The sequence below is a fragment of the Cynocephalus volans genome, chromosome 3, assembly GCF_027409185.1.
Source record: "Cynocephalus volans isolate mCynVol1 chromosome 3, mCynVol1.pri, whole genome shotgun sequence".
NCBI lineage: Eukaryota > Metazoa > Chordata > Mammalia > Dermoptera > Cynocephalidae > Cynocephalus > Cynocephalus volans.
This window is the reverse complement of record NC_084462.1, coordinates 118,084,142-118,112,039: the sequence shown is the minus strand read 5'-3', so window position 1 is coordinate 118,112,039 and position 27,898 is coordinate 118,084,142. Positions and strand designations below refer to the sequence as shown.

General features: G+C 37.0%; 1 protein-coding gene across 4 annotated transcripts in view; it reads right to left on the bottom strand.

Moving 5' to 3' along the window:
• The window catches only part of NPAS3 (neuronal PAS domain protein 3), an 857,631-nt gene that overhangs the window by 420,326 nt on the left and 409,407 nt on the right, over positions 1-27,898 (bottom strand). For 2 of the 4 annotated variants that reach the window (XM_063090950.1, XM_063090954.1), the window contains one exon: positions 20,723-20,805. In XM_063090950.1, the coding sequence (XP_062947020.1) occupies positions 20,723-20,805 (83 nt within the window). The remainder of the gene's footprint in view (positions 1-20,722; positions 20,806-27,898) is intronic. The other 2 variants (XM_063090951.1, XM_063090953.1) reach the window with 1 other exon arrangement.

Sequence of the window (27,898 nt, the reverse complement as noted above, 5' to 3'; positions counted from 1 at the left end):
CATACCGCCTGTGGCACCTCCTCTGATCCTAAGTCTTCTTAGAAGGTTCTTTCACTTTTTGAGCCTTCCATGACTTTAGTTTTGTTCCTAGTAGACTTTATCACAATTATCTATTTCTATTATCTACCTGACTGAAGTACAAGGCCTATGACTATTTCTTGGTATTTGCAGCATCTGATTAGAGTCCAGGACTCAGTAAATAACTACATAAATGCTCATCTGATAGATTAGTATTCAATTTAGGGAGTAATGAACAAACTGACATCTCACTGAGAGGCCCTTGTGATACAGGACCCACCATTCCAACCTTAACTCTGGAGACTGGATGTCTCTACCCTGGCATTGTCCCTTATCCACAGCTCTCCCCCTCTTCTCCTTTTCCTCTGTAGGACTTAGGGAAAAGTGCAGGCAGCCCCCAGATTGTTAAACTGATATCTGACTGAATAAAGACAGGGACCTGCTTTGATAGTCTTTGCAATGCATGTGATATACTGGAAAAATCTTTCCACCAAGCAACAGGTATTAAGGCCAGAAAAATAAATAACTGAATACTGTGGCTGGCAAGTAGAATAGAGATTCTCCATGGGTAAACTCCAGGCTCATGAATTTAGCCAGAATGGAGTGTGGAGTTGAAAGAAAGGATACATTTTTCTTTGCTAGGGCCCAGTACTACCCCAAAGATCCAACTTCAAATACCCAAGCTGCCTTTGTGGAAGCTTGGTCACCCATCCCCCTCAGAGGAAGGATATTCCTAATCATACAATCTTGAGGTCACTTAAAATTATCATTACTCATCTAATGTTGGATAGACTAAACTCTAGGTACAAAAGATGTATAAATATGTGTAAAACTCTGGGTTATATCAAAGGCAAAATAATAAGGCCAAGGCCCCTGTCCTAGCTTGGGAGGCAAGTGATTTGCGGACCTGGTTCTATGTTGGTCCCTTCATTTCAATGTAAATGCCTCAACACTAAGATCAAGTACACTTTAGGTTAACAGGAATACACAGCCTTGGCCACACCCAATACTGAAAGAAAACATTTAATAATGACCTTGAAATGTCATTCATGCTAAGAGTGCATACTTTTTATGCTAGATTATCTAGTTGGAATACATAGTTATGAACAGCATTAAGGATGCCTACCTGATTCATCTTAATGTCAATCACTGTTAAGTGTTATCTTGCAAAATCTGTGAACTTCCATGACAATGTTTAAAGTTCAGTGAATGTTTTTCTAACTAGAAAATTACCATAATAATAAAATAGAAGAAACATAGCAACTTAACAAAAGTCTCCATACTTGCTGATTAATGAGTTCCCGATACAGAGGAAAATAAAAAAGGACAAACATCACAAGTCATTCTTTTCTCCTATACCTAACCTCTTATCCATCAGGAACTGATGATTTCAATAAAGATAGAACATTACATAGACAAATGGTTGAATTTGAAAGTAGGTATAAAAATTGGACCCCAATACATATATTTGCCAATTGGTTGTCACTGTTCAAGATACTAACTTGAGATAGTAACAAGAAATAAACCTACTCTTTTCTCTTTTTAAAAAGGATTCTAGGAAATAAAAGAGGTAAAAAAGTGAATTATTCATGTGGAACCATTCAGTTTCCTACTGGGGCCAATATGATGAAATAAGAAAAGTACTTCCTGAAAGGCAAATACTTATGGTTTACGGACTTGAGCCTCGTTTTTTGTTGTTTTTTTTTTTTTCATGTAAATCGGGAGAAAACCATTCATTGTCACTATTAGATTTGTTGGCCAAATTTCTATGGCAGAATAAGAACATCAAGAGTTTATTTACCAATATATATAGTTAAGATCCTTCCAGTCAAGATGGCGGAATAGACAGTCTCCAGCATCACTTTCTTTCACAAATCAACCAATTTATAACTATAAAAAGCAACAATACCCAGGCTGGGGCTACTAGAGCTCAGGGGAAGAGGAGGAGAGACCTACAGAGTGCAAGAAGGCAGGAGAAGGCACGATGAGAGAAAGAAAGGACCACTCCATTTTGAATCCCAGCCACATCCAGGCTGGAGCTGCTGAGCACACAGAGCAGGAGCTGGCAAAAGCCGCAGCTGTGCCCTTCAGATGAAGTTGCTTAGAGGTGGCAGGGGAGAAGAGGGCCTTGGTGACCCCCAGGCCAGCAAGACCACTAACTAATATGGTTCCCATGGACCCACATAGGAGCAAGGAGCCACAACAACTGAAAAAAAGGAGCCACTCAGAGGCCAGTGAATCATTGCAAGGGACTGGTGCATGGCCCGCCCCATGGGAAGTGTTTGGAACATGGGAGGTGGGGGAGATGGGCCCACCAGGAGAACACTGGGACACAGCAAGGACAGCTGATCTGCACCCTGATCAGCACAAGACCACTCAGTGGAGACTAGTCAGGAATACAGAACTGCAGGGGGTGCAGTTTGCTGAAGAGACTCAGGCCCAGACCAGAGTTTCTCCACAACCCAGATGCACCAGATCTCACGAGACCAGAATTATCTAAAAAGTCAACCATTAAAACCTGAGCTGCACAAAAAGCCTTCCCCAGGGAATCAGCAGCAAAGCAACAATTTAGCTCAACCACAGAGCTTAAGTGCTGGTCCCCACAGGAAGTTCTCCCATTTTAGAAATAAGCAAAGGACAACAAATTAATTCCAGTGCAGAGTTTAAGTGGCAGGAACAACAAATAATCCAACACAGAACTGGAAGAAAAAACAAAATACCCACAGACCAGAGACAAAGTTTGATATTAACCAGTAAAGGTCTCATTTCACCAAAGAACACCTATAACACCTAGAAGGACAGAAATTCCCATGGGCTTCCAAGCCAGGGAGGAGGGAGGGCTGGGAGCCTCAGCCATGCCCCTCACACCCGCAACCAGCTCAGCAACAACCACCAAGCCACCATAGGAAGCTCCCTGGGTTCTCCCAAGCTGAGGTGGTGGTGGTGCCTCAGGCCTCAGCCATGCCCCCTGACACCCGCAACCAGACCAGTGTCAACTGAGCCACTGCAAGAAGTGCCACGGGCTCCCCAGTTGGGGCAGTTGGGGGACAAGGGCTTCAGCCACACACACCCTGACATCTGCACCCAGCCCAGCAATGACCAAGACACCGACAGCCCCCTGGTCTCCCCTGCAGGAATGAGGGGGTGCCACAGGCCTTAACCCCACCTCTCTTCCTTCCTCCTCCACCCTATTTCTTTCCCTCTTCCCCTCTCTCCCTCCTCTGCAACTGCTCTACAACATCATAGAATATAAAAAAAATTAATAAACTTTTTAAAAAGTTTATTTACTATGCACTAACCTAAATCATTGTCCCAAATCATTTGGTCCTAACTTTCCCTGGGCACTACTGCCTTGGCAAAAAAAAAAAAAAAAAGCACCATTTCAGATGTGCTCATGTGCACATACATTTATCTGTGCATATACATTCTTCACCACCACAACCCCCCTCCTGCAATGGACATTCAAAAATGAGCCATTGTGGGTACTCAAAACCTATCAAAGTGCCCAGATTGGTCCTCTGAAAATTAGCTTTCATGAGGCCAACATTGCTGATTTTGACAGGTGTCTTAGCAGAAAGACCCAGACATACAGCCGTGCCTCTGTCTATTCATGCCATGGTAGCTGCGTCAATTTGGACGCTGACTGGTGGCATAACCTGAGCAGATGCAGGACCCATATGTGCAACTCCAGATAAGATTTCCAAAGCACTGGCATCTGGATGTCAGCTTTTCTTTCTTGGACCCACAGCTGAACTTTCTGCTAGACCTGATTGTTTCGCTGCTGGGGATCAGTCTGCTGCCACCCTGTTGTGTTCATCTGCACTGCCTAGACTTCAATGTGTTTGAAAACAGTCAGTTAATCATCTTACGCTGTAGCACTCCAGGAACTTACCTGTTTCATCAGTTTTTGGTACCAAAGTCTATTAAGGGAAACTTTAAAAATGTTGGTGCTCTTCTTCAATTCTTAATTATTAAAGTTTTCTTTTCTTTTCTTTTTTAAAAATTAACTCTATTGAATAGAAACATAGGGTGCAGTGTCTAAAACAGATAGGGGCAATCTTGTATTTATATGCATCAAGTTTCCAACAGGGAAGATTAGCATGAAAAGAAAATGCACTATGGCAGATAATACATGTTTCTCTGATTCTGTGGCAGTTTCCCCACAGCATTGCAACAGCTGTGTGTCACAGGCACCTACCCTGAAAAAAGGCCAGGGAGGGTGGTCATGTATGTATCACCTCTCTTCACTTGCTCCTTTGCAAATGAGCCATTGGATGAACTTGTCCTTCCAATTTGGAGCAACAAAATGAGAAAAAAAGATGCTCAGCAAGTGTGAATCATCACAGATTAAAAATGCTAAAGCCTTCCTCAAGGGAAAAAGGGTTGCTTGATAATAAATTGACAATGACGTGTCCTCCTGCTCATCTGTGCCAGCTTTCCCAAAGCAAAGACTCTCTGTTTCCCAAGACCAAACCTATCCCCTATTCAGAGGATGAACAGTCTCTCCATCCTGATCCCCATTGTGTGGCCCATGCCTCAATGGGAAAGAACTGGTAGAATGAGCTTTGCGTGACTGATATGAACTCCATCAATTAGATTCCTGGGTGATATATGTCACTGTGACACATAAACTGTTATTTCTGAGAAGAACACAAAATAGATGTAAGATTTAAATAAAGGTAATACAATGGTATTGTTTCAAAAACCACACATATATATTAAAATAATACTGTGTGCTCTAAAATGATTTAATCCCAAAATAATATTAAAATCTCAAAATGTCTATTTAGAATTTGAATTAAAATACAGAATTAAAATATATAATCTCAAGGTTTTATTTCTTTTATATCCTAAGGTCACTGCCTTCATTTAAAAATTAAATTGAACCACATTTATCAGCTATTAAATATTGCTTAAAATGAAGCTGATTGCTACCAAGCATTTTGGCAAGAAATCATTTATAATTGGTGTTTTAAACTTTGTAATTTATAAAACATAAAAAATTTTAATCATAGCTATTTTACACACATAAATGGAAAACAATGAAGGCAAAAACAACCATGTACTCCTTCAGGGATATTGTGTGGATCTCAAAGTTTATTTTTTTTAATTTTAAAATTTTTTTATACTCTAGAAAACAGCTGGTATGTATTTTATTTCCAATATTGTCTTCTGGTAGAATGACTCATGTAAATAAAGCAGCAGATAATAAAATGCTGGGAAAATAAATGGTTAGAGTGTTGAGTTTTTCCAGTTCTGAAAAACCAAAAAATGACAATCACTCCTGGGATTTTTAGGAAGATGTTAACTAGAAATGTGAGAGGCTGACTAGCCTTCTGGAGAGTGGGAAACCTTTATTCCTTTGTTTAATATTCTTCCTAAGTGCATTGATGCAAAGCCTTTAGAAGGAATTGTTCTTTCAAAGGGGTTTGACTTGGGCACAGTTAATCATCATTACAATAAAGCAATTAAAGGTATTCATAATTAGTACCAAACCAAATGTAAGTAATCAGAAGATTAAGGGGAAAATGACATTATGATGGAATTGTGTTTTCTTTAATGACCTCTTGGCTGAGAAGGACATTCTCACATTGTTGCATGCGGACTTGGGTGCATAATGCACTAACCCTACTAGAAGCCAGCATGTAAATGTCTTCTTCAAGTGATAATACACCTTGGAATCATTTAGTATCACTGACTTTTTAACAATGCTGCTCAAAACAAAAGAGACAATTAATGATCAATCTGTTAGAAGTTGCATGCATTGTCTACACAAATTCAGGTCGATTCTATGAATGTATTGAGCATCTACTAAGAGCATGACACTGTGGAAGACACAAAGACAAACAAGACACGATCTCTGTTGCTTATCATCTAGTGGGAGACCTAAGACACGTATGTGACCATTTTGGAATTTTTCTCCAAAACATACACATAGGCACATTCATGTATATCAAAATGGGGAAAATTTAATACATGAGTAATAGAATAACATGAAAGTGTTATTCTGTTTCTTCAATTTTACTCTATTGTAAATGCTATCACTGGAATTTTAGGTCCTATCTCCACACCTGCACCTTTCACTCCAGATTAGGACACAAAAATTCATTACAAATTTTTTTGAAAAACAGAACAACATCTAAATATTCCCCCAAACTGCATTTGGTGACCCTTACATATAGCAAACTATGAATGCTTATTTTACATTAATATACAGGGTCTGTATATTTCTCACCCCAGCTAAGAGGCTGGTAATACATATTTTCTGAGATGAATAACCTCATCAATGCTAAAAATAATGGGCAGAGTTTTCAGTGACAAAACCTGTTCTTCCAACCCCACTTTCCAATTACAATAATCCTGAAAAATCTCCAAGGAGCATGGAAACATAATCTAATAATTTAGATACTGATTGAAATAAATAATATAATCTCTCTTTGGATTAATGCTATGAGTTAAAGATCTCAAGGTTAATGCAGGTGTCAGTAGAAAAATAAAACCTGGATTTTTTTTTTAACTAAATGAATTTTAAGCTGTTCTTTTCCTTTTTTTTATTTTAAATTAGCATATTCATTATTACATAAGCTGTTATTTTTCAACAGGAGAAAATGCAGTAGGTATATAAGAGTATCCATCTATAATTTCACCTTAGGCATGACACTCTTTGCAGGGAAAACTACTTTGTACTTTTTAAAGCTGCTTAAGTTTCTCTGAAAATCAGGCTAAGCCCCCCAAACATAGTTGAATGAGATTCTATTAAGTGCAGCTCTGCTGATGTGGGCCCAAATGATTTTCCCCCTCTTTCAGTCTCTGCAGGCTGCCCCAAGTCTCCATTTCTGTTAATGACCTATTGCTTCTGTCTGATTCAGTACAGCCCACTGGCTATGGAAATGGCAAGTCTCAGCAGGAGACAACAAAATGGTCAGCAGACAGGGCTGAGCCATGTCATTTTCCTCAAATACTTTTCCAGGAAGGAAATGACAAGCTTTAAAATGTTGTCTTCTGCTCAGGGCAAATATTTCTTTATTAAACAAAAGTGCATGTCCTCTAGTTTCCATTCAAACCATAGCTTAAAGTATGTCACTTGAAAAACTTCCATTGTAAAGTAATTTAATACCTAATATTTCCCTTATAGTTGCTTTTCTGTTGCTCTCACTTCTACCTCAGGATACGAATCTCAGCTGTGCCAGTTAGTAACAGCTGCGGGACCTTGAGCAAGTCACTTTACTGTCTTTTCCCCACGCAAAACAACGAAACTATATTGTAGTCTCCAGGTAAAGTCAAGTTAAATGACAGCAATTAGTTACCAATCAGTCACATAAATTCCTCTAACTGACTAGTAACTTTCCAGTACTGAGAATAGTTTGATCTACAACAATCCACTTCCTAGTAAAACATAATATAGCTTAGCTGAGAATCCAGTGAAACTAATCATCCAGCAGAGAGAATAGGTACTAACTCCAAGGACCAGGCCTGGGTACTTTACATTTAGAAAGACCCAACAATGTCTTCCAGAAGATTAAATTCTGTCTAAATTCTGGATCGGGCTTTTACATTCAGTCCACCTAAATGTGATCTCAAGAGAGGATACAGTTGATCTCACTATGCATTATTAAATAGTTACTGAGTTTTATCTCCTATGTGACTACAATTCTAAAAGTATAATTTAAAATGTCATTGAACTATCCTTATGGATTAAAGATGCAATTAAAATAGTCATTGATATTATCATTTGCCTTTGTATTTATGTAGAACTCACAGACTTCCCACTTACAAAAAAAAAAAAAAAAAGAATTTTCTGTTTCTTTAAGTTAATTCAACCCTTGGTCTAATCTCTACACCAGATGAAATTTACTAAAACATTGCATCACCCTAAAATGAAGTATAAGAGTAGATTACTTTAGAGGACATTTTTCCAGTGGCCTAAGGGGTCACCTGCATTTTCTGTATCTTTAGAAATGAAGGAAAAAGCTGCTCCAACCTGACAATTCCTGCAGCAGTTATCTGGCCTCATGAGAATTTGACTAGGTCCCCCTCTGTGGGCAATTCAACCATTAGTTACACATTTTATTCAACCAGAACAAATGTTTCTAATAATTTCACTAATTACCCCAAATGTTTATTTTTCCCAACAGAGGTAAAGCAAAATGGCGGGACTTTTTCTTTTCTTAGGCAGGGTTCTATTGTGTTGTCACAAAGTAGCACTGTCCCATGGATTCCTTACCTTGCAATCATAAATCGTCAGATCCTGAGTCGGCAAGTGTCTGTGAAGTGATATTCACAAGGAGCTAGCAGAGAGTAATAAAAACATTTGGAGAATGGGTGACTAGGAACATCTGACCTATCTTCTGGACCGTCCTACAGTTGTGCCTGCTGTGCAGAAAGGATGGAGCCTAGCAGCAAGCCCTGCAGCTCCCTTACCTCCAGCAGGATCCCTAAAGTAACTTGCTTATGGCTGGTGCCTACATGTCTTGGTTTTCTATGGTCTTTAATGGGTACACTATTGCCCAGGCCAGGCTCAGAAGTAGAAAACCATTGGCAAACATGCATTAGCCATGAGGAAGGCCCCCTCTTGAAATCAGCTGTTCCTTCCCCAACTGTTTTCAAGAGACAAGAATTGCAATTCCATTTTGGCTGACTTAAAAAAACCAAGTACTTCATTTTTACTTTCTGCTTTTTACTTGTCTGCTTTTTGTTGTTTTTTTTTTTACTTTCAATGTTTTTTTTCCCTTCACTTTGTGCAGTTAAAAAAAGAGATATTTGATCACACACACACTGAGGGACAACTACTTATGGAAGATTCTTCTGTAACAGTCTGCTTACAAAAAGTGAAGTAGACTACAGAATTCATATCTGTGTTCAATTTGGCTCATACTGTATTTAGAGATTATTTTTTAATATCTGAAAATAATTCTGATTTGATTCTTCTAAGCCACTTTCCCCAAGTATTTTTGCCTACTATTACTGGTCCAAGATCTTCACAGGTGTCTACGATCAGCTTAGTTTGAGAGAAAATGCACATTAATCCCCTCCTCCCCTGCACCCATCTTTCCTCAAACCCAAATGAGTCCAAAAGGCTTGTGAAGTTTGGAAGACTGAGATGGGAAAACAGCCCTGGCCATATTGACTGAGTTTTGGGTCCATGATAAATGACAGTCAGCTGGTGTCACCTTATTCCATGTCATTCCTAGCTAATGCTGGTAATGAGAATATGATGCCTACTACACCAAGGACTATTCCAAAGCCAAGAAGAATACAATATGATGGCACATATTTGTAGATATCTATATACATCATCACAGAAGAATAAATACCTTCACAATAAGAAAGTTATTCATATTCATATTTGATACATAACCGTATGATTTTCTAAAACCTCTGTCTACTTTTAAAATTAATAATATAATTATCTTTCTGTTCCACATTAATCACCAAATAATCTGGCCACCCTTAGTGCCTGAGAAAGAATTACAGATATGTTCCCATACCTTGCAAACTATCTTCATAGCAGCATGCCCCAAACAAAACACGCCTGATCACAATAATACTGCACCTTTTTTTTTCCTCTCCCAATGTCTACCATATATGATCATTCTTTTTTTTTCCCTTTCCCCCATGTGAACATTGTAAGAGAAGACATGAGTCATAATGAGGCTAGGGCCTTCAAACTACTCCCACGGGACCCACGTGGACACCAAACCTAAAAGGGATGTGTGTGTGCACACGTGTGTGCGGTGGGTGAAGGATATAAACCACGTAAATTTGTGGCCACAGGAAGTGCTTGTTGACTGGCCCCAGATGGGGTGATCTGATTCCCTCCTATTGCTTCTAGGGTCAGCCTCTGTCACAGCCAAGTGTTGTTGAGCACTCTCTGAGCTGTGTGAAGTATCTCATCTAATACTATGTGTAGTATCTCATCTAATGCTATATATAGTATCTCATCTAATTATCACAGCGCTCTATGAGGCAAGAATTGCTACCATCCCCATTTTGGGTTGAGGAAATGCAGAAATTTGGAGTTTAAATAAATTCTCTAGATCCACATAACTAAGAGCAGAGATTCAAATCCAGTACAACTGACTCAAAAGTCACTAGTCTATGTTACATTGAACTGTGTTGGTCTGCTTTCTTATGGGTCTTCTCTACTTAAAGTGGTAATCCAGAGAGGCAAAACCATGTTTTTGTTTCCCAATATTTCCTTCAGTGTCTGATGAAAATTAGGCACTCAGTAAATACGTACTGAATTGTAGCTTAGTATTTTTAAATTTATTGTCTTATTTTCCTAGGTCTTGGCCACCTGAGGTAATTAATTTTGGAACTAAAAAGTTCCCACTTACTATGAGCACTAGTTTCAATCAAGTGGCCAAATACCATGGCTTTCCTCCAAAATAAATTACCTCAAACCCCTCTCCTCACCCACACCTCTTACAATATTTCTCAGTGAATGGCGACATATGTTTACTCTGCAAATCAAAGTTAACAGAATACATAAAAACTCAGAGGAATATATGTATCTGCCAAATACCATCATGAAAATCTTTCTGAGAATTTCTCCCTTCTAATCTTAATGTGAAAAGGTGCCCCTTTTGGCATGGCAGGTGATTGGTTTTGTGTAACATGTATGAGGAGAATCATATGTGCATTTTATGCCAACAAAATTTATGGCAATGGACAATGACTAATTCTACCCTCTAGCTCTTCTGATTTTCTAATTTGGTGTTTATCCCCATTTTTCTAAGCAAGTAGAGTAGGTTTACAGATTGATAAAAAGAATAATGGCATATCATACTTCAGCCTAAAGGAAACTTTGATTCTGCAGTTCCTTTGCAAACTCTACTTTTTCTAGTGGCTTCTAAGTTGCTAATGAGAGTATTCCGACAACCTCTTTGGTTTTTAAGAGAAAGATTTTCATTTTCAAGGTAAAAATACATTGTTATTGCCAAATTCTAAATTTTTTTACTCTGAAATAATATACACTATCAAATATAAAAACCATTAACAAACGATCTATGTTGTATTCACTGAAAATGATTTGTACTTCTTTTAACCTGAGAGGATTTTATTGATACTGCTCCTGGTAAACATTAACATTTTTCTTTAAAACCTGCACATTATTCTGGCCTACCCAACATATAGACACACATACTGGCAGATGTTTCTCAAACACATTCCATATACCAGGTTCTGTATTAAGCACTTTTAACTACACTATCTTGTTCAGTCCTCACAACATGCCTGCCAGAAATACTTCCACTACTGTTTTCTCCATTTTGAAGATGAAGAAACTGAGGCTTAGAGAGGGCAAGCAACCATTCTAGGTCAACAGAGTTAGTAAATAAGCAAGTTGCGATGTGAACTCAAATTTGACCAGATGCCAAAATCCATGCATCAGTGAATCTGCCGTACTCTCTCCCATGTGCAGAGGATATGGATAAAAACTGAGCTAGGAACACTGAGGCGAGACGAAGCACTGGTACTGAGGTTAACTGTGACTGCTTGGATTTATTCATTCATTCTCTTATTCACCAGGTATTTCCTGATTACCTATTATATGAAGGACTCAAATTTTATACATTGAATGTAGTAATATTAGTACATGTTCTGGCCCACCTCTGAAAGCCATAGGAAGCTTATTCTGAATTTGGTGAGATTTGGGCTTTTCAGAGAAAAGTTTCATGAGTTATTTTTCTCCAGATTATGGCAAATGAATAGTCCTCATGTCTCCTTCAGTTTTTATACACAATAAGTTAAAGAGCAATTATTTTTTGAATGACAGGTTCTAAACTTTCACAACTACATGGTATTTTCTCATAATCATGAATATGATTTTATATAACCTAATAAGTTAATTTGGAATAATAAATTATACATTTCCCCCAAAGTGAAATTCTAAGGCAGGACAATATAATGAAATAATGGTTTGCCATCAACATCTGTATGTTTCAGTTTTTCAATTTTGAGAGTGGAGATTTTGATAAAACATACATTCTTGAGATAATATGAAGGTCAATGAGATAATTCTTGGCAAACCACACTGAGATTCTCCAGTGAAACCCATTCTGTAAGTATGAAACATTAATCTAGATAGAAAATAAATGCTAGGGTCAGAGTGATGCTCACTTCATTAAAGCCCAGCAACCTGGAGGAAATGCACATTGCAGGTGGGAGATCCAACAGACTACTCCAATATTAGTTTGCCAAATTAGATAACGAACACATCACATCTATTTTATAAACCTTATTTCAAAAGTTATGATTCATTCATATACATATTTCAGTTTAAACCCAGGTCAGTTACTAGTAGAAATTGTGAATTAACTTAAAACATTAAAAGCATTTCCTAAGTTTCAATACTGATATCTTATTTGAGGTGAGGATGTGGGGAGGTGAACAACAGACTTAAAAAATTTCTGCTTTTCTTTCTTTTTAAATAAAATACCACAATTCTTACTTTCGATTGTTTTAGAGCTCAATTGATAAGGTGTGTTCCTTTTTTTTGTTCAAGAAAATTTAAAAGCAACTAATTTAAATATGCAAAATTATCTTGAGTTGTTCATACGTGAACTTAAAAGCCGTGCAACACAGGAAAATTAAGTAATTATGCCTCCAAGTTATTTACTGCAATTAAGCTCATTTATCATATGCAAATTAGTGCAAACTGGTCTCATTAGTTACTAAATTACTCAATATGAGCTGAACAATGTAGCACTCCAGTTTGTAATGAAAAATCCCTGTAGAGGCAAGCAGTATCAATTAAGCTAATTTGCATATGCAAATACATTCACTAACTTTCTCTTTTTCTATATTTAGGTTTACATTTTCTTACCATTGTATATCATGGGGAGACCACAGGGTCATTCACCTTTCTCTTCTTCCTCTATCAGAGCTAAAGGAATTAATTCGTAATGCCTCTATTATTTGAAATTATTTTATTTTAGCACTGATATCCAGCAGGATACCACTTTACTAACAAGAGCCATCAGGAATAAGAAGATGTGACTTCCTAGAGATGATCATTTCTTTTATACTTACAAGTTCAGATAAAATAAATGAGGGTGAAATTAACTCATCGATAAAATATAAAACAGACTTGAAGGTACCACTCTCTTTCATAGAAATCATTTGAAAACACCACCATCAAATGTAAAAGGAATGTTGACTTGGCTAGGCAGCATCTTAATACAATAATAATTTGTATCTTTGTATTAGTCAGCTTCTGAGCTGTTTTATGTATATTCATTTTCCTTTGTGCAGATGTTTGAATTGTCTAATCAACCTTTTTTGCTAAATGAGATTAAAGGAGATATCAATAACAGCAGGGTTGGCATATTTTACCCTCACATCAACACTGTTATAAGTAGTTCATTTTGTCTGTATGTCTAGTATGTTTTCTCTATTGAGTCTTCTGCTTAGTCTTCAACAATAGGCAGGGCTTCTGAGACTGGAGCAGTACTGTGGCTAGAAATACCTGAACGAAGATTATAAATAAGACACTATTTTATTTTCCTTATTACATCAACCACAAATTTTTAAATATTTCTGGTAGAGAACCTATGTTCTTGTTTGTCTAACAATAACTCTGCAGGCACCAAAATAGTATATGGACCAACTAATCATAATTCCAGCATATGCCCTTAACCAATCTTCGAAATGTGATTAACAAAAGAAATGTAGAAATTTAAATATAAATATTGACTTGATTTTCTCCTACATCTGATCTATAACAGCCTCTGTAAAACACAGGCTCTTGTTTTATTTGAGGCATGACTCTATCCTGTATTCCACAGTGGAAGGTGCTTAGGGAAAGAAAAACCACATGAATGAAATCTGACAGTTCGCTGAGGTCTATGACACCATCCATACAAATCTTTGATTACTTTCCCTAACAAATACAAAATAGCTACTTTTGAGCTCCCTTCTCCACCATTTTTGGAAAACATATACCTTAATAAAAACTATTCTGCTAAGGTCATCACCACAGGAGGCCATGTCTGTGTCTTGCATAAGAGAGCTCTTGTACTAATAACCAATCCTTGCAAAAATAATTATTTCCCTAATTATGTTGGGGAAGACAGGCAATTGGGTAACCTAGACTTTTTTGATCTGCTCTCAGTCAGAGAACCTCAGGTGTTACAATCTTAGGATGTTCTTGGAGGCTCTTTCTTGTCTTCCTCAAAGGGACTGTCTATGGGTTATACTTCTTCAGTTTGGGGCTTGAATGTTCTAAGCACAACATAAAAATTCCTCTATGGCCAGAAATAATGCAAGGTCTAATGATATAGATACAAGAGGGTTCATACAAAATGGCCAAGCACAAAATTGACCCACTTCCACCATTACCTCCATTTGCACTTCTACCATTACCTCCAGTTAGGGTACTTCTTATAGAATATTCTTTTTCTTCTCCCAAGACTTAGTTTAAATAAGAAATGCATTTCTATAACATCTATGAACAAACATTTAGGTACTTATGATTATATTCATCCAACACACAAAACTTTATTTCTTTTATGATCCAAAATGGGTTATGGATAAACTATCCTTCGATCACTTTATAAGTACATGGCATTCATTAGTAATGACATGTATTATACAATGTAATGAAATATATATTTTGATGCACTATGCTGACAATGAATACAAACATAAACCTTAAAAATTTCCCATGTACTCAGTTTGATTTGATTGTTTTAACACCCATGAGGTGAGTAAAGCAGCCTTACTATGGAGTATGCAAAAACAATATTGCAACTTTATATAATAATTCTACAAGCATTATTTACAGAATGAAAAAAAACTTAAACCGTTCTGCTAAGGGCATAAAAATAATTAAAGCACTCCATTCATAAATACGGTACCTAAGGGAAAGTCATTCCAGTAGTTAATTTTATCTTATGAAGATGATATGTGTTACTATTTTGTGTTTTTTTTAACTTTAAAAAGGTAAAATATGAATATTCTATCTGGTTCCTAAATTGGGAAAGTAAAAAAATACACTACTCATATTTTTTTATATTAAGAAAATCTTGAAGTGGGAACAATAACACCCTAAAAGAACTTTTAAAGCAGAAACCAAGTCTGCGCTTAGTGCAGCTATATTAGGAAAGATTGTACATAGTGACCTCCTAAAATTCTTGGATTTTTACGTAGCCTGACACAATATGTACAATTTCCAGTCTTGACCCTTTGCCTATCTTTTCCTCATCTAATTTATAATAGTCAAAGAAGAATATAATGAACTAAAATGCCTCGACTCAGGTCCAGTATATGTACCTCACAGTCTCGCAGTTGGGAGGCTGACATCCCTTGAACTCTCAACTCTCCTGCAAAAGATGCCTCCGTTCTAAACTTCATGACCAAAACAGCTACACATTCACTGGGACTGTAACACTGGTCACAGTCAGTACTGCAGCCGCTGTGGGAATGGTGGCCCCCAAGTCGCACAGTACACTGCCTGGGCCTTGGCCCTGACCACATACACTGATACTGGATCATTAGATTGGAAGCTGGCTTTGCAAGCATTGATTTTACATTGATAGAACAACCATTAAATTTAGGGTTTTTTTTTCTCTCTCAGTGGAAAAGCAGTCAAATTTTAAGGAATCCCACCAAACTTTCTTAATTTTCCTAAGAGAAATTATATGTAATCATATGCACACATTATATGTAACTATATGCACACAGCAAAGACACATATCATAGTCACAAAATGGGTGCACTGAAAATTGAGAAGTCCATCTTCCCCCTTTTCCCCCTAACCCTCTACACCAAGGGGTGCTTAATATGCACTTCAAGGAAACATCATTGGGGGCATAGGTAGCAGGTAGTCTTGTCACTTGGTGCAGTGAAGCCATAGGCATTTCCTGAACCCCACACTGGTATTCAGAACTGACCTCTACTTGACCTTCCAAATTCAATGAGTTCCCTAATACTCTTCCCTCCAACTACAAATGTCTTAATTCTTTCCTCTTATTACCACTGTCTTTTAAAATGTCCTTATCCTTTCTTGGGAAGTATTATAATCTAGCATTAGCATTCTAGGTTAAAATTCTGTTGTTACCTAAACAGATGTGTGAGCTTGGGTTAAAGTTTTCTAAGTCTCAGTTTACTCAATTTTCAGATGTACGTAATCATACAGAGCACCTATCTCATAGGTACATATTGGGAGTACTCAGTGGTTATATAAGAAGAAAGCTTAGGACAATACATGAAACTTAGTACAGTACATAGTAAAAATTCAATAAATTTAAGCTAAAATCTATCCAGACTAGTTTTTCTAATTAAAATACACACATACATACACACCAGTTGGTATTTGCATTAGAAATGCAAATTTTTAGATATAATCAAAATACCCAATAGCAGGAAAATGGTTAAATTATAATACAGTCATAGTATGAAATGGCATTTAGCCATTAATACTAATGAAACCAATTATTTCTTAATAGAGACATGACCATAGATATTGATTTTAAAAAGGCTGATTGCTCAAGAGCATATCATTGGCCAATAGAGTTAGTTTTTCATCTATTTGCTAGCATGCACAAAATGCTTGGCCCAGTCAATCTCAGACATATAAACATACTCTCAAAATACGAAAAACACAATGTTCTCCTCATAGTATCTTCTCATCTCCCACTCTTCCCTTACCACAAACATCCAGATTCTTCTCCTTTACCTTTTATCACTTTTTAGGCTTGTCCTCTGCACCAAACACTTGATTGCAACTGTTTCAATTGTCAAAACCTATGACATCTCGTCAATATTTGTCCCACTAAAGGATTTATCCTCAGCTACCTTGATATTAATAATACTCCTTCCTCTAGCAAAATCAAATCCTGTGGTTTCTTCTTCCTTCCTTCCTGTCTACTTCTTTCTTATCTTCTACTTGCCTCTTAAATGATGATATATCTCAGGGTTGCCTCACCTTGGCCCTTGCTCCACATCATTTCCATGTGTGTACAACCTATTCCTTGATTTGAGCTGTCATTCATCTTTACACCAGTGATTAGGAATTCCAAGCCCTATCTTCAGTCCTAGCTTCAATACTACTCTAGAGGATCAGACCCAGGTTTCCAACTGCTCACCACGTATCAACTTGGATTTTTAAGAGACGAACTCTTTCAACTTCGTTCAGATAACGGGATCATCAGACAGCTAGTTACCAATCTAGAAAACCTGTAGTCATTATTAAATCCTGTCATCCCCCAGCCTTTCACCTTAAATTAAAGATCATGTACCATGGATTTTATCTCAGTTACATACCTGTCACTCCATCCACAGAGCTCAATTTTGGGGAAGAGCTCCACTTTCTTTCTCTTGGACTGTTGTAACAATTTCTTAAATGGTCTCTTCATGTCATCACTCATGACTCAAAGATTTCCTAGACATTGTATTTTGGTAATAACTCCAGAAATAAACCAAACTCTTCTCTTGTCTCTCTCCTCCATAAAAGTCTTCTCCATGGACTCATCATTGGTTAGAGAATCAAGTCCACACCTCCTGGTTTGGCTCACTAGGCCTGTCACAATATGGCTCATATAATTTCTGCACCTTCATCTCTTCTGTGCTCCCCTGTGCATGCGAAGCAGCCATGAAATCAAACATCTTAACAGTCCACAAACAAGATTTATTATTATTTGCTTCCATGCCTTTGTGTTTGGTGTTTCCTTTGATTGGAATATTCCTCCATTTTATTTGCCTAATAAACTCCCATTCATCTGTCAACAATGCTGAGAAGTCTTCCTAGACGCTTTATGAGAAATTCAGAGCCTTGCTCTTTCATAGCCCCATAGTACTTGCCCTGTGTGATATTTCTTACTTTATGAGGACTCTTCATTCCTCTTTCCCCAAATGATTGCCAGCTAGTTCAAGACAGCAGCCATATACAGTGAATTTTGTGTTCTTATCACATATTTGAAACTTATTTGGGGGATAAACGGCTATAAACTGTGAGGTTAGAAACCATACCTACACCTTGGTGACCACACAGGTTTTTATCAAATAATTGCAAGAAAAGGAAGAGTAGGAAGGAGGAAAGGGAAGGAAGAATTCATCCAGGCTCTCATGAATCAACCAGATTCTACCATGGACCTTATTGAAACAAAATGTAGAAGCCATCATATCCTCACAGAACTCTGAGATAGTGCTGAATGTGGTACATACATGGGTCTGTGGGCTTCAGGGTTTTCCTGCTAGTTAGGCAAGACAACTAATTAGATAGCTTAGGAGAGGCTCTTTTTGTTTGTACTACTTCTCAACCTCTTCTTGTCCACAGTTCTAGTATTTAATTTAGAGTACTATATGGTTGTTCCACTCCATAACCATTGGTGTTAAAAATCAAATGATATAAGAAGTTCTAGTTTCAATGGCAATTTCAAGATTACATAGTGCAACCATGCTTGGATATCTGACTTTCTTGAAAACATCCCCACCAAGCCAGCTATACTTCCCCTTAAAGCCAACGTCTTGGAACATATTTCAAATGTGGCCAATCCTATTTGGGAGTTTTCTAGTATGAAGGTGATTTTCTTTTTCTGTTCAATATGCACCCATTTCCTTTTATTTCCAAACTCTGAAACCACACAGAATATATTTAATTTTTTTACATGAGGTCTTCAAATATATAGAGAAGGCATTAATGCCTTTTTAAGTTGCGTATTTTTCAAACTGAAGTTCCCTTTGCCACTCTTCATGAAACAGGATTTCTAGTTCACTCACTGGTCTGGTTATTCTACTCCAAATGACATCAAGCTGTCTGTTTTTCTCTTAACGTGTGGTGTCTGAGTAGAGTGTGATCAAGCCAAAATAGGGAAGAAGAGCTTGTAGTCTCACTCTAGCTCTTCTATTCTCTGAAGCATAGTGTTGAATTGGCATTTGGAACAGTCACTCTATATCATACATTTATACTGAATTTATGTTCAATTCAAACTTCAAAGTTTTGTGTTAGTTTTCACTTCCTGCAACTCCTGAATCACCTTCTTCATAGGACTTTGGAGTAATGATTTTCAGAAATAATGCAGAGGATAATAATCTAGGGCTACTCTTTGAACCATTTATTTCATTGACTAAGTTTTAGGCACCAACTGCTTCAGAATATATACAAGAGTAGTCCTGAAACACATCAGAATCTAACAATATATATGTCTTAACCCATACAAAACTTATAAAGGAGATTGTGAACAAAGTATGTATAGGAAAGAAAGAAATAAAAATTTGAAGATCTAGAAAGAAATATGATCATTTTTGTATCCTTAAAACTAATCCTAGGTTACTGCAAAAGTAATTCAAATTTTATGTACATGATAGAATAACATCTCCCAAGGTGTGTTTCAAGAAACATTAGTTCTATAATATATAAGCAGATATTAACAGAAAATCAAAAATACAGAATAAACAAAAATAAACAAAGTAAGACTTCTCAGGGCCTTAAATTTGCAAATATGAATTGTGATATTTCAGGCCTGACAGCACATCAAAATTACCTTAAAAATTGCTGAACCTACTCTGTAAACTGATTCAGTAGGTTGGGTCCGAAGAATTCATCCTTTGAAGAAATATTGGGCGATTCTCAAACTTCCGGCAAAGGAACTGTTTGGAGAACAACTGGGATCTGACCCTGAGCTAATTTTTTCATGGAGAATCATGCAATACTTTCCTAGTGAAAACACTCTCCTAGTGAACATACTTTAGGGAATAATATGCTAGATTCAATACTACTTTTAACTACCTAGAAATAAAAGCTCCATAGAGGCCTTTAAAAAAAAAAAATTCTGAATGGACATGAATCTGAAGTTTCTCTTTACTTTACCCCAAAGTTTATCTAAGAAAAACATACCACCCTTTCCAAATTCAATAAGCTGCCTAAATATCCCAAACTTTTCTGGTTCTCTACTTCTATGTAAGAAAAAATGTATCTTCTATAGTTAAAAAAAAAAATTGGGCCATGGCAACATTTACCCTGAAAACAGGAACAATGTAAAACAATAACCATAGTTGAAAGCAGATGTGTTGAATTGATAGTGAAGTCTTAAGAAAAAAGTGAGTAAGTGAGATGCTGAGCTTGGGATAAATCTTCTCTAGGGCTAAGTAACTAGAGTTCCACCCTAGTAAGCTTCATATTTATTTGCTGTGCAATTCACTGGAAAAGTTAATTATTATTTTGTCTCCTTTTACTTAAAAATATACTTTAAAATTTTACCCTGAGAAATTTTCTAATTTGCAGAGGCAAACATCAAGATTGAAAGCACTTACAAATACACACTCAAGCAAAGAACTGAAATTTGGCAACACATAAAAATGTCACAGTACTTTCACAACAAAACTTTGCTCTTCCAAAAACAATAGGTAGCTCCAAAGACACACAGATATTCACTTACAAATACAGCACACACACTGTCATTCTGGGAACAGCCAGCTAACTATACATTGTGCATCAACTAAATAGAGCAATTCATCTAAATTATTACAGCACAAATAATACTTGCCCTCCCTTTCTCATTAATATTCTCTCAAGGGATGGCTTTCTAAAAAGAAAAAAAAAATAAATGCATAAGAATTTCAGAATTCCAAGATAAAATAACAACAGTCAAATTCATAGCTGAAATAGAAAACATTTATAAAAAAGACTAAACGTCTGGATTTTTTTTTTTTTTTTTTTTTTTTTGCTAAAATGTAAGCAAGTTTCTTTTTCTTTTAAAGGTACCTGCAAAATGTGGCTTCCCAAATGTGCTTCAAATACTTCAATGGCTAGTGCACTGGGGCTTCTCCTTCGTTGTGCACCTATAACTTAAAAAAAAAAAAGATAGAAAGAAAAGAAAGAAAAAAGAAAAATTAAGTTGGAGCTCTGATTTCATACCTGCAGCTTAATTTCTTCCTAATTGCATGACTACCTAGTTATTGTAGCAATGAGATTTGAAAGAAACATCATCTAGTATAAATTTTGGTTCTGAGTTGTCTGAGTATAAATACAGCCTAGATTGAATTTTCAACTCAGAGAACCAACTTCTAAAAACATAAAAAAAACCATTCAGACTTTAAAAAATATTTTTTCTTTTTGGTTTGTTTTTCTTATACTGGAGTAAAAACATATGAACATTCCAATTCCTTTAAATTAGTACACTGTTTTTCTTTAAATTAAGGTTTGACATTTTTCTTTTTTTTCCGGTAGCTGGCTGGTATGGGGATCCGAATCCGGGACCTTGGTGTTATAAGGCTGTGCTCTAACAAACTAAGCTAACTGGCCAGCCCCAACTAACATTTTTCAAACATTTACATACTGCCTTATCCCCCCAGAGAAACCTAAACTTTTCATATCCTCTAGGCTAGAAAAAAGCAAACAGCAAACTTTTTGTATTTTTTAATGTAATAACTTTATCACAATTTAATAAGCACAATATATCAGATAAGAGATTCACATTAATGACAATTTGCACTAATGTTAAATGTCCCAAGATGGCTAGATTTCATATTTACTGAATAGTCACATGTAAGTATTCCTACAGGACCAGCAAGAAGCCCAGGTGGACCCTTAGCCAGCATGTCTGACCAGGTCAGTGACTGTTTCTTATCTGGAGGTCTTCAGTACTCCTGTTCTCCTGCTTACTTGAGGTCTGTCCTCTTCTTGGCACACCCCACATGCTTTGCCTGCAGGCACCTGCCACTCAAAGAGCCACTGTAATCCTTCACAAAAGTGGTCTTAATGCATGATATTGTAGAATCCAGAATTGAGGGTCATCTTTTTACAAATTTTTTTTTTTTTTTTTTTTAGTTCTCAGGCATCATAAACATCTGTTTGCTTTACAGACATTTATAAAGGAAAATATTCAGATCTTTTCTATGCTTCCAACAAATAAATTCCTCATGTCTTCCTGTTTTTCTTGAAAATATTATTACAAATTTCTGCTCTCTCAAGCCTACATACTATTAATTGACTATAAAATCAAAATCCCTTACTTTCTTACTTCTAAAACACTTTGAGCTACTTGACAAGAAAATCCCAGCAAAATACTGCTGGGATAATTCTGTTTTGTTTAAGTTACTAAGTCAGTTAGTTGGATCCATAGTTTAGTAGGGATTACAATATAAATGCACTTATGATTATTGTGCTGTACAAAATTAGGGAGTTTACCCCTGCAATTGTAATTTAGTGTCTGCAATGTCTGAAAGGCACTTTGAAAATAGCCTGAGTGTTAATTATCATTATTACTGGCAAGAGGAAAATAAAAGGGGCATTTTTTTAAAATGGGAAAATTTATTAAATATAATTGAAAAGTGATTATTACCAATGAATATTCCAGCTAGAAGTGATCCTAGAGATCTCTACTCCAACCTCCTCATTTGCTTCAGAAGCAAAACATACACTAATAACCTTAAAACAGAAAAATGAGTTATGTGTCCTGAGATTATTATAAATATAAACATAGAATTTTTAAAATTTTAGTATTCAGATATACTTAAGCCAGTACTACTCTGTGTGTGTGTGTGTGTGTGTGTGTGTGTGTGTGTGTGAGAGAGAGAGAGAGAGAGAGAGAGAGAGAGAGAGAGAGAGTTTCTGATTAATTTCCTATTCTAACATGCCCATTACTCCCTTCAAAACTCCTTTGGCATTTTTGATAATGCAGCTGTCTTGATGAATACTGTTTTCAGTTTCTAGAGTGTTAATTGCACATTATGGTAGCTTGGTGTGAATGATCCCACATGAATAAAATCTGCAGCCTTTTTTATTTTTAAAGATTATGGGGGTAGGTGGCTTTTGGAAGGGACAAAGGGGAGTTGAAAAACTTCTAAAAGTGTCCACTCTGTTTTTGAGGCAATAATTAGGATTTGAAAGCTTCTTATTAATACTTTATAATTTAGTAAAAGGCGAAAGATTTATACGATCTGAAGAGAAACCAGAGTGTAATACTTTATAATTTAGGAGGTACTTCAGGGATTCCAATTACAAAGTTCAAAATAAACCACTCATAAAAGAAAACTAATTTTATAGAATATGAACTATTCTACAAAGAACTGGATGAAGAGGAGGCCAAGAGAGCAACATCCACCAGCTTTAGGGGATATTAAAATATCACAGGAAATGTAAGGAGAGTGTTTATTCACTAGAAGGCCCAAGAGGCAAGCTCCAGTAATGACAGATGGCAGCTCAAATGCCTTCTACAAGCATAGAGGCAGTTTGTCTTCAGTGGGGTGCGCAGGGGTTATTCAAGCCTGGCTATTGATGGCCTTTGTTTTCCTGCCTTTTCCCCACTAGGGCTCAGGCTTTTCTCTAAATAAACGTCTTCATCGGGTCTTACATCCATGAGTTCTACCTGCATAGTTATTCTTTGTTCTTCAAATCCTCTAGAAATCTGATTGTGCACCCCATACGTGTTAGCATAATACACAAGTATCTTGTAAGTAGTTTCATGATAACCTATTCAATGGCATTTTTATGGCACTAGAACTTCTCTTGATTTATATGTTTTGCACTTATGCAGGTGATGTGGGGCTGTAATGACAGTTCCTAATTTTACAACCAACATAAATATGTTAAACAGGAGTCCATTATGCCCCGGTAGGAGCCCAGCTTTAACTCTAGCATTATTGGTAACTGAATAGACATTAAATATATACTTCTTATCCTGCAATTCTATCACATTTGGCATTTTGGGAGTTGAGACAATCATCTGATAACTCAGGAATAATGCCAACACAGTTATTTTGTTTCTCCATGTTAATCTCATTGTGTTTAAAAAGTCTTATTAATTTCTAAAGAAAAACTAAAGGGGCATTTCCTCAGTGAGGTACATTGTCCTCAGAAAAGTAATGCATTGTTTCTGAAGCCATTTAGTAGCCCAGACACGATGTACACTTATTGTTGCCACAAGGTCCCTGTTTCATCTGATCTACTGACATAGTTCATTTACTTAATAAAAAAAAAGATACACACACACACACACACACACACACACATACATGAGGGTACTTCAAAAAGTTCATGGAAAGATTCATATTATTTTTCAATTCTATTTTTCCATGAACTTTTTGAAGTACCCTCCTATACACACAACACACACACAGAGACATTGCTAAATAAATGGAATGTGTAATCCCTTGTCTAGGACAATTATGCCACTAGCTCTGACGGTGACATGTGAGAACTGTGTAAGTTGAACAGCCTATACAAACTGATATAAGAAAAAAAATATCAACCATAGTAATTCAATTTAAAATTTGATTCAACATTTACTGAGAGCCTACTGATGCTGAAAATCTCTAACTATTATAAGGTAACTGGTGTTGTGAAGCCTATAAACAGTTGAAAATTTTAAGCAATTTAAAATAAAATCAGGCCCAGCATATAATTATCAATAAACACCACAACCCTACTATCTCATGTTTTACAAGGGTTAGAAATAAAACATGTAGAGTTTTAAGAGACTTTAAATTAACTACGTATCATACAGAAAAGGGATTTTGATTTTATAAATGTCAACTACAGAAATTCTGATTCTTTTCCAGAAATCCAAAATGATATGATGAGTCATTAGGACTGTGCATTTGGTCTTTCTTGTATTAAAAAGTAGAAGACACAGAAAAACCCCAGTCTGAAATATGTATCTGAAAAATTAGTTCTGCCTCTCAACAATGTCAACAAAAATGTTCTAATCTGGACTCTTTAGCATAACCTCACACGGTGGTCTTTGGGCATTAACTCAGTGCAGTGTAAGACAACTGCCCTTCAGGAGATACACCACTCACTCCCAGTCGTGTTCCTAACCAGCGCGCCTCACCTCAGGGGAGAGGGGAACGTGAGCAAGACTGAGGATGAGCACTCCGAAGGAGTTTGACCTATTCAGCCAAAAGGTCAGCTTGCCATGGAAGAACCCATTACAAAACAGAAACAGGACAGCTCAGTGGACACATAATAAAAGAGGAAAGTCACGATCCCTGCTTGCCTGTGTCCTGCCTTGCTTGCCCTTTCCTGTCATAACCCTCCCCACCCCAGTGACTCACCAGCACAGCTCAGAGTGGGAGAGTGGACCATGGTGGGGGGTGGCAGAGGGGCTGCTGTGGAGGGGGTCACTTGAAAAAGACATTCAAAAGTGGACATGAGTATGACACTGTGAAGCAGGGTTTCCAATGGATTGTTTTATTAGGAAAACATAGTCATTGGCAGATAAGGAATACCATTTTAGGGGTACTTTCTCATAGGTGAACATAGCCTTAAAGTTCTACAAGTAGTATCTCAAGAATGGAACTATCCCCCTAGTAAAAATGCGAGCGTCTTGCTAGGTCACCTCTGATGGCTTCCCTCTGCATCCTTCATCCAAGGGGCAAAGATGTGTTTCCACACTGAGCCTGGGGGAAGGGAGGATGAAAGGGCATGCTCAATGGAATCCCCACACATCACTCCCCTGAGCTTTAGCACTTGAGCTAAGCAAAGTCAGGGTCTGGGAAAGAATGGAGCACAGAATGCTTAATGAGTCCTTCCACAGCTACTGAAGAAAAGGAGAGAGATTTCCCCTGAAGAATCTCAGCCTCCCTCACAGTGGGGCCAAGGAAGCTGGAGGGGGTTCCTAGGAGTCTCAGCAACGTATGAGCTATGCATTAGCGTGTGTGTGTGTATGTGTGTGTTTTCCTATCAAAATAAAAATTTCTGTTTGCTTAGAATACGGGACTTAATCTTCGTTCGGAAACTGGCCCTCACAGCTTTGCCTGCTTCCCATGTTCACAAATTGCATTCTTTCAACACTGAACTCCTCAGTGTTTGTGCATTCCTTTGACACTGGGGGAGTTTCAGGTTTGGAGAAGAGATACTGAAATAGTTAGTACTGGGTATAGCTTAACCCATACAGCAATACTATAAATTGAAACTGCTGTTGAAAGCACTGGATGTGGAGTTTTCATGCAATGCATCATGTAAACATCTAAAAACAAATAATAATAATGCTTTTTCAATATACTTTCAACAAGGTTAATTTCTGCCATTTAACATATAGGATAACCAATGACCAGAGAAGAGAAACAGGGACAAGAACTGTTAATCAGGCATGGTGCATGATTAAAAACAAATACAAGGGGGAAAAAACCTCCTGTATTCATGAGTAGTAAATTTTTGAGTTTGTTTTTTAAATTCATATTTAGAGGATTTTAAAAACTAAAAAAAATCTTCATAATTCTTATCCCAGAGCCTATTAACACATTATACTACCAATTGAGACAAAAAAGAGGTATTCAATCTCATAATATAATTAAAACTTTAAGAAGTCTTATGCTGATTCAAAGTTCCTTGATGCAACACATATTTAAATTTCTTCTACAATTTAAGTGTGGATTCAATGTGTTAAGGGAAATAATTAGAATGATACGGCTGTGAAAGTTTTAATATTTATAAATGAATGCTGAATTTGGGAAAAAGAAACCATGTCTGTTTATCTGAAAGAAGCCTATGTGTAGTGCTTCGACTACTAAAGAACTAAGGGGAAAACACACAATGTTCGATAGATCTTTTAGTGAAGATCTGATGTTCTTAGAAATTATACAGTGTTCATATAATTTCTGAGACTTTTCTGTACAATTTTCTACAACAAAATGGCATAGATCTCTAAATGTGAAATAGCACCCAAATATCACTGTAATAAGTCTTGACAACGTTTTCCTATATTTGATCAGCAATATATTACAGGGACATCTTTTTAGCACAAAGTTTCCATTTTAAAGATTCCCTCTGCTCATGCTGCCTTCCTTTTCCATTGAAGGAAATGACAGTTTCTAGGCAGATATTTCTCTATCTGTAGCTGAAGAAAGGGAAAATGGCCTTTCTCCAACAATACAGTAGTTAATGTAGGAACTACTGTATGTCCTTCACAGGAGCTACTATAGGGTGATTAACATTTTTCACAGGAGAACACACACTTCCCCTTGACAATGAAATTCTTAAGGCAGTGGGTTAAGCTGCTGTTTGTAGTGACAGCACCTGAGGAATGAGGAAGCCCTGACAGTCAACATCTCTGAGGATGGAATCTCAGGAAAATGCAGGCACGATCCACAGCCTGGGCTGAGGTTTGGAGAGTGGGGTACATGGGGGAAGTCCTCGAGACTGCAAGGGGGCTGGAAAGGGACTGGCCTAACAGACAAGGGCATGCCTTACATTTCTGATACTCCAAATCAAACAGGACTTTAAAAAATGGTAGTTATTACTAAATCATTCCAATTTTGCTTTCTCAATTATTCCAAAATAACAATGTATATAAAAAGAGGGCATTTTTTAAAGGCCTTTAGCCCTTAAGAACTTAAAAGACATCCAGAGCTTTTCTGAGTGTATTTATTGGCTTTAATAACTTGATGTCACAGGGATTGCTTTTGGACGCAAAGTTTAAAGTTAACTATTTAATTCTCTTTACACAGTGGAGGGAGTACGAATTAAATAAAAGACTAAAAAAATTGATCATGACAAAAAGTGATTTCTGTCTTTCTGATTTCTTTCGATTTCTGACTCCCAGCAGAAATATGGGATATGTTAGGTTGTACCCCTCTCTCAATCTGGGGAAGGTTTGAGAATGAGACAGTTATAAAGTGACTTTAGAATAAGGAATATAGAACAGGAGAATCTTTGAGTAGTAAAGAGTCTTGATTTTTACCTAACATGAACTCAGCAAGAAGATAGATCTAATTTAGTTTGGCTTCCGGCTGCAGCAGCAGACATGTACTGAAGCGCATGATGAGGTAGGCACTCTGCTGGATCCTCAGGATACCAAGCTGACTATACATAAGTCACCAAACCAGGCAGTACTGTGTGTTACAAGAGCCCAGTGGGACTCACAGAATGGGCATCACAGGCACTTGTCTGGGCTCCAAGCCTAAACAGATTCCTGATGTAACAAGGTGCTCTGCTTTC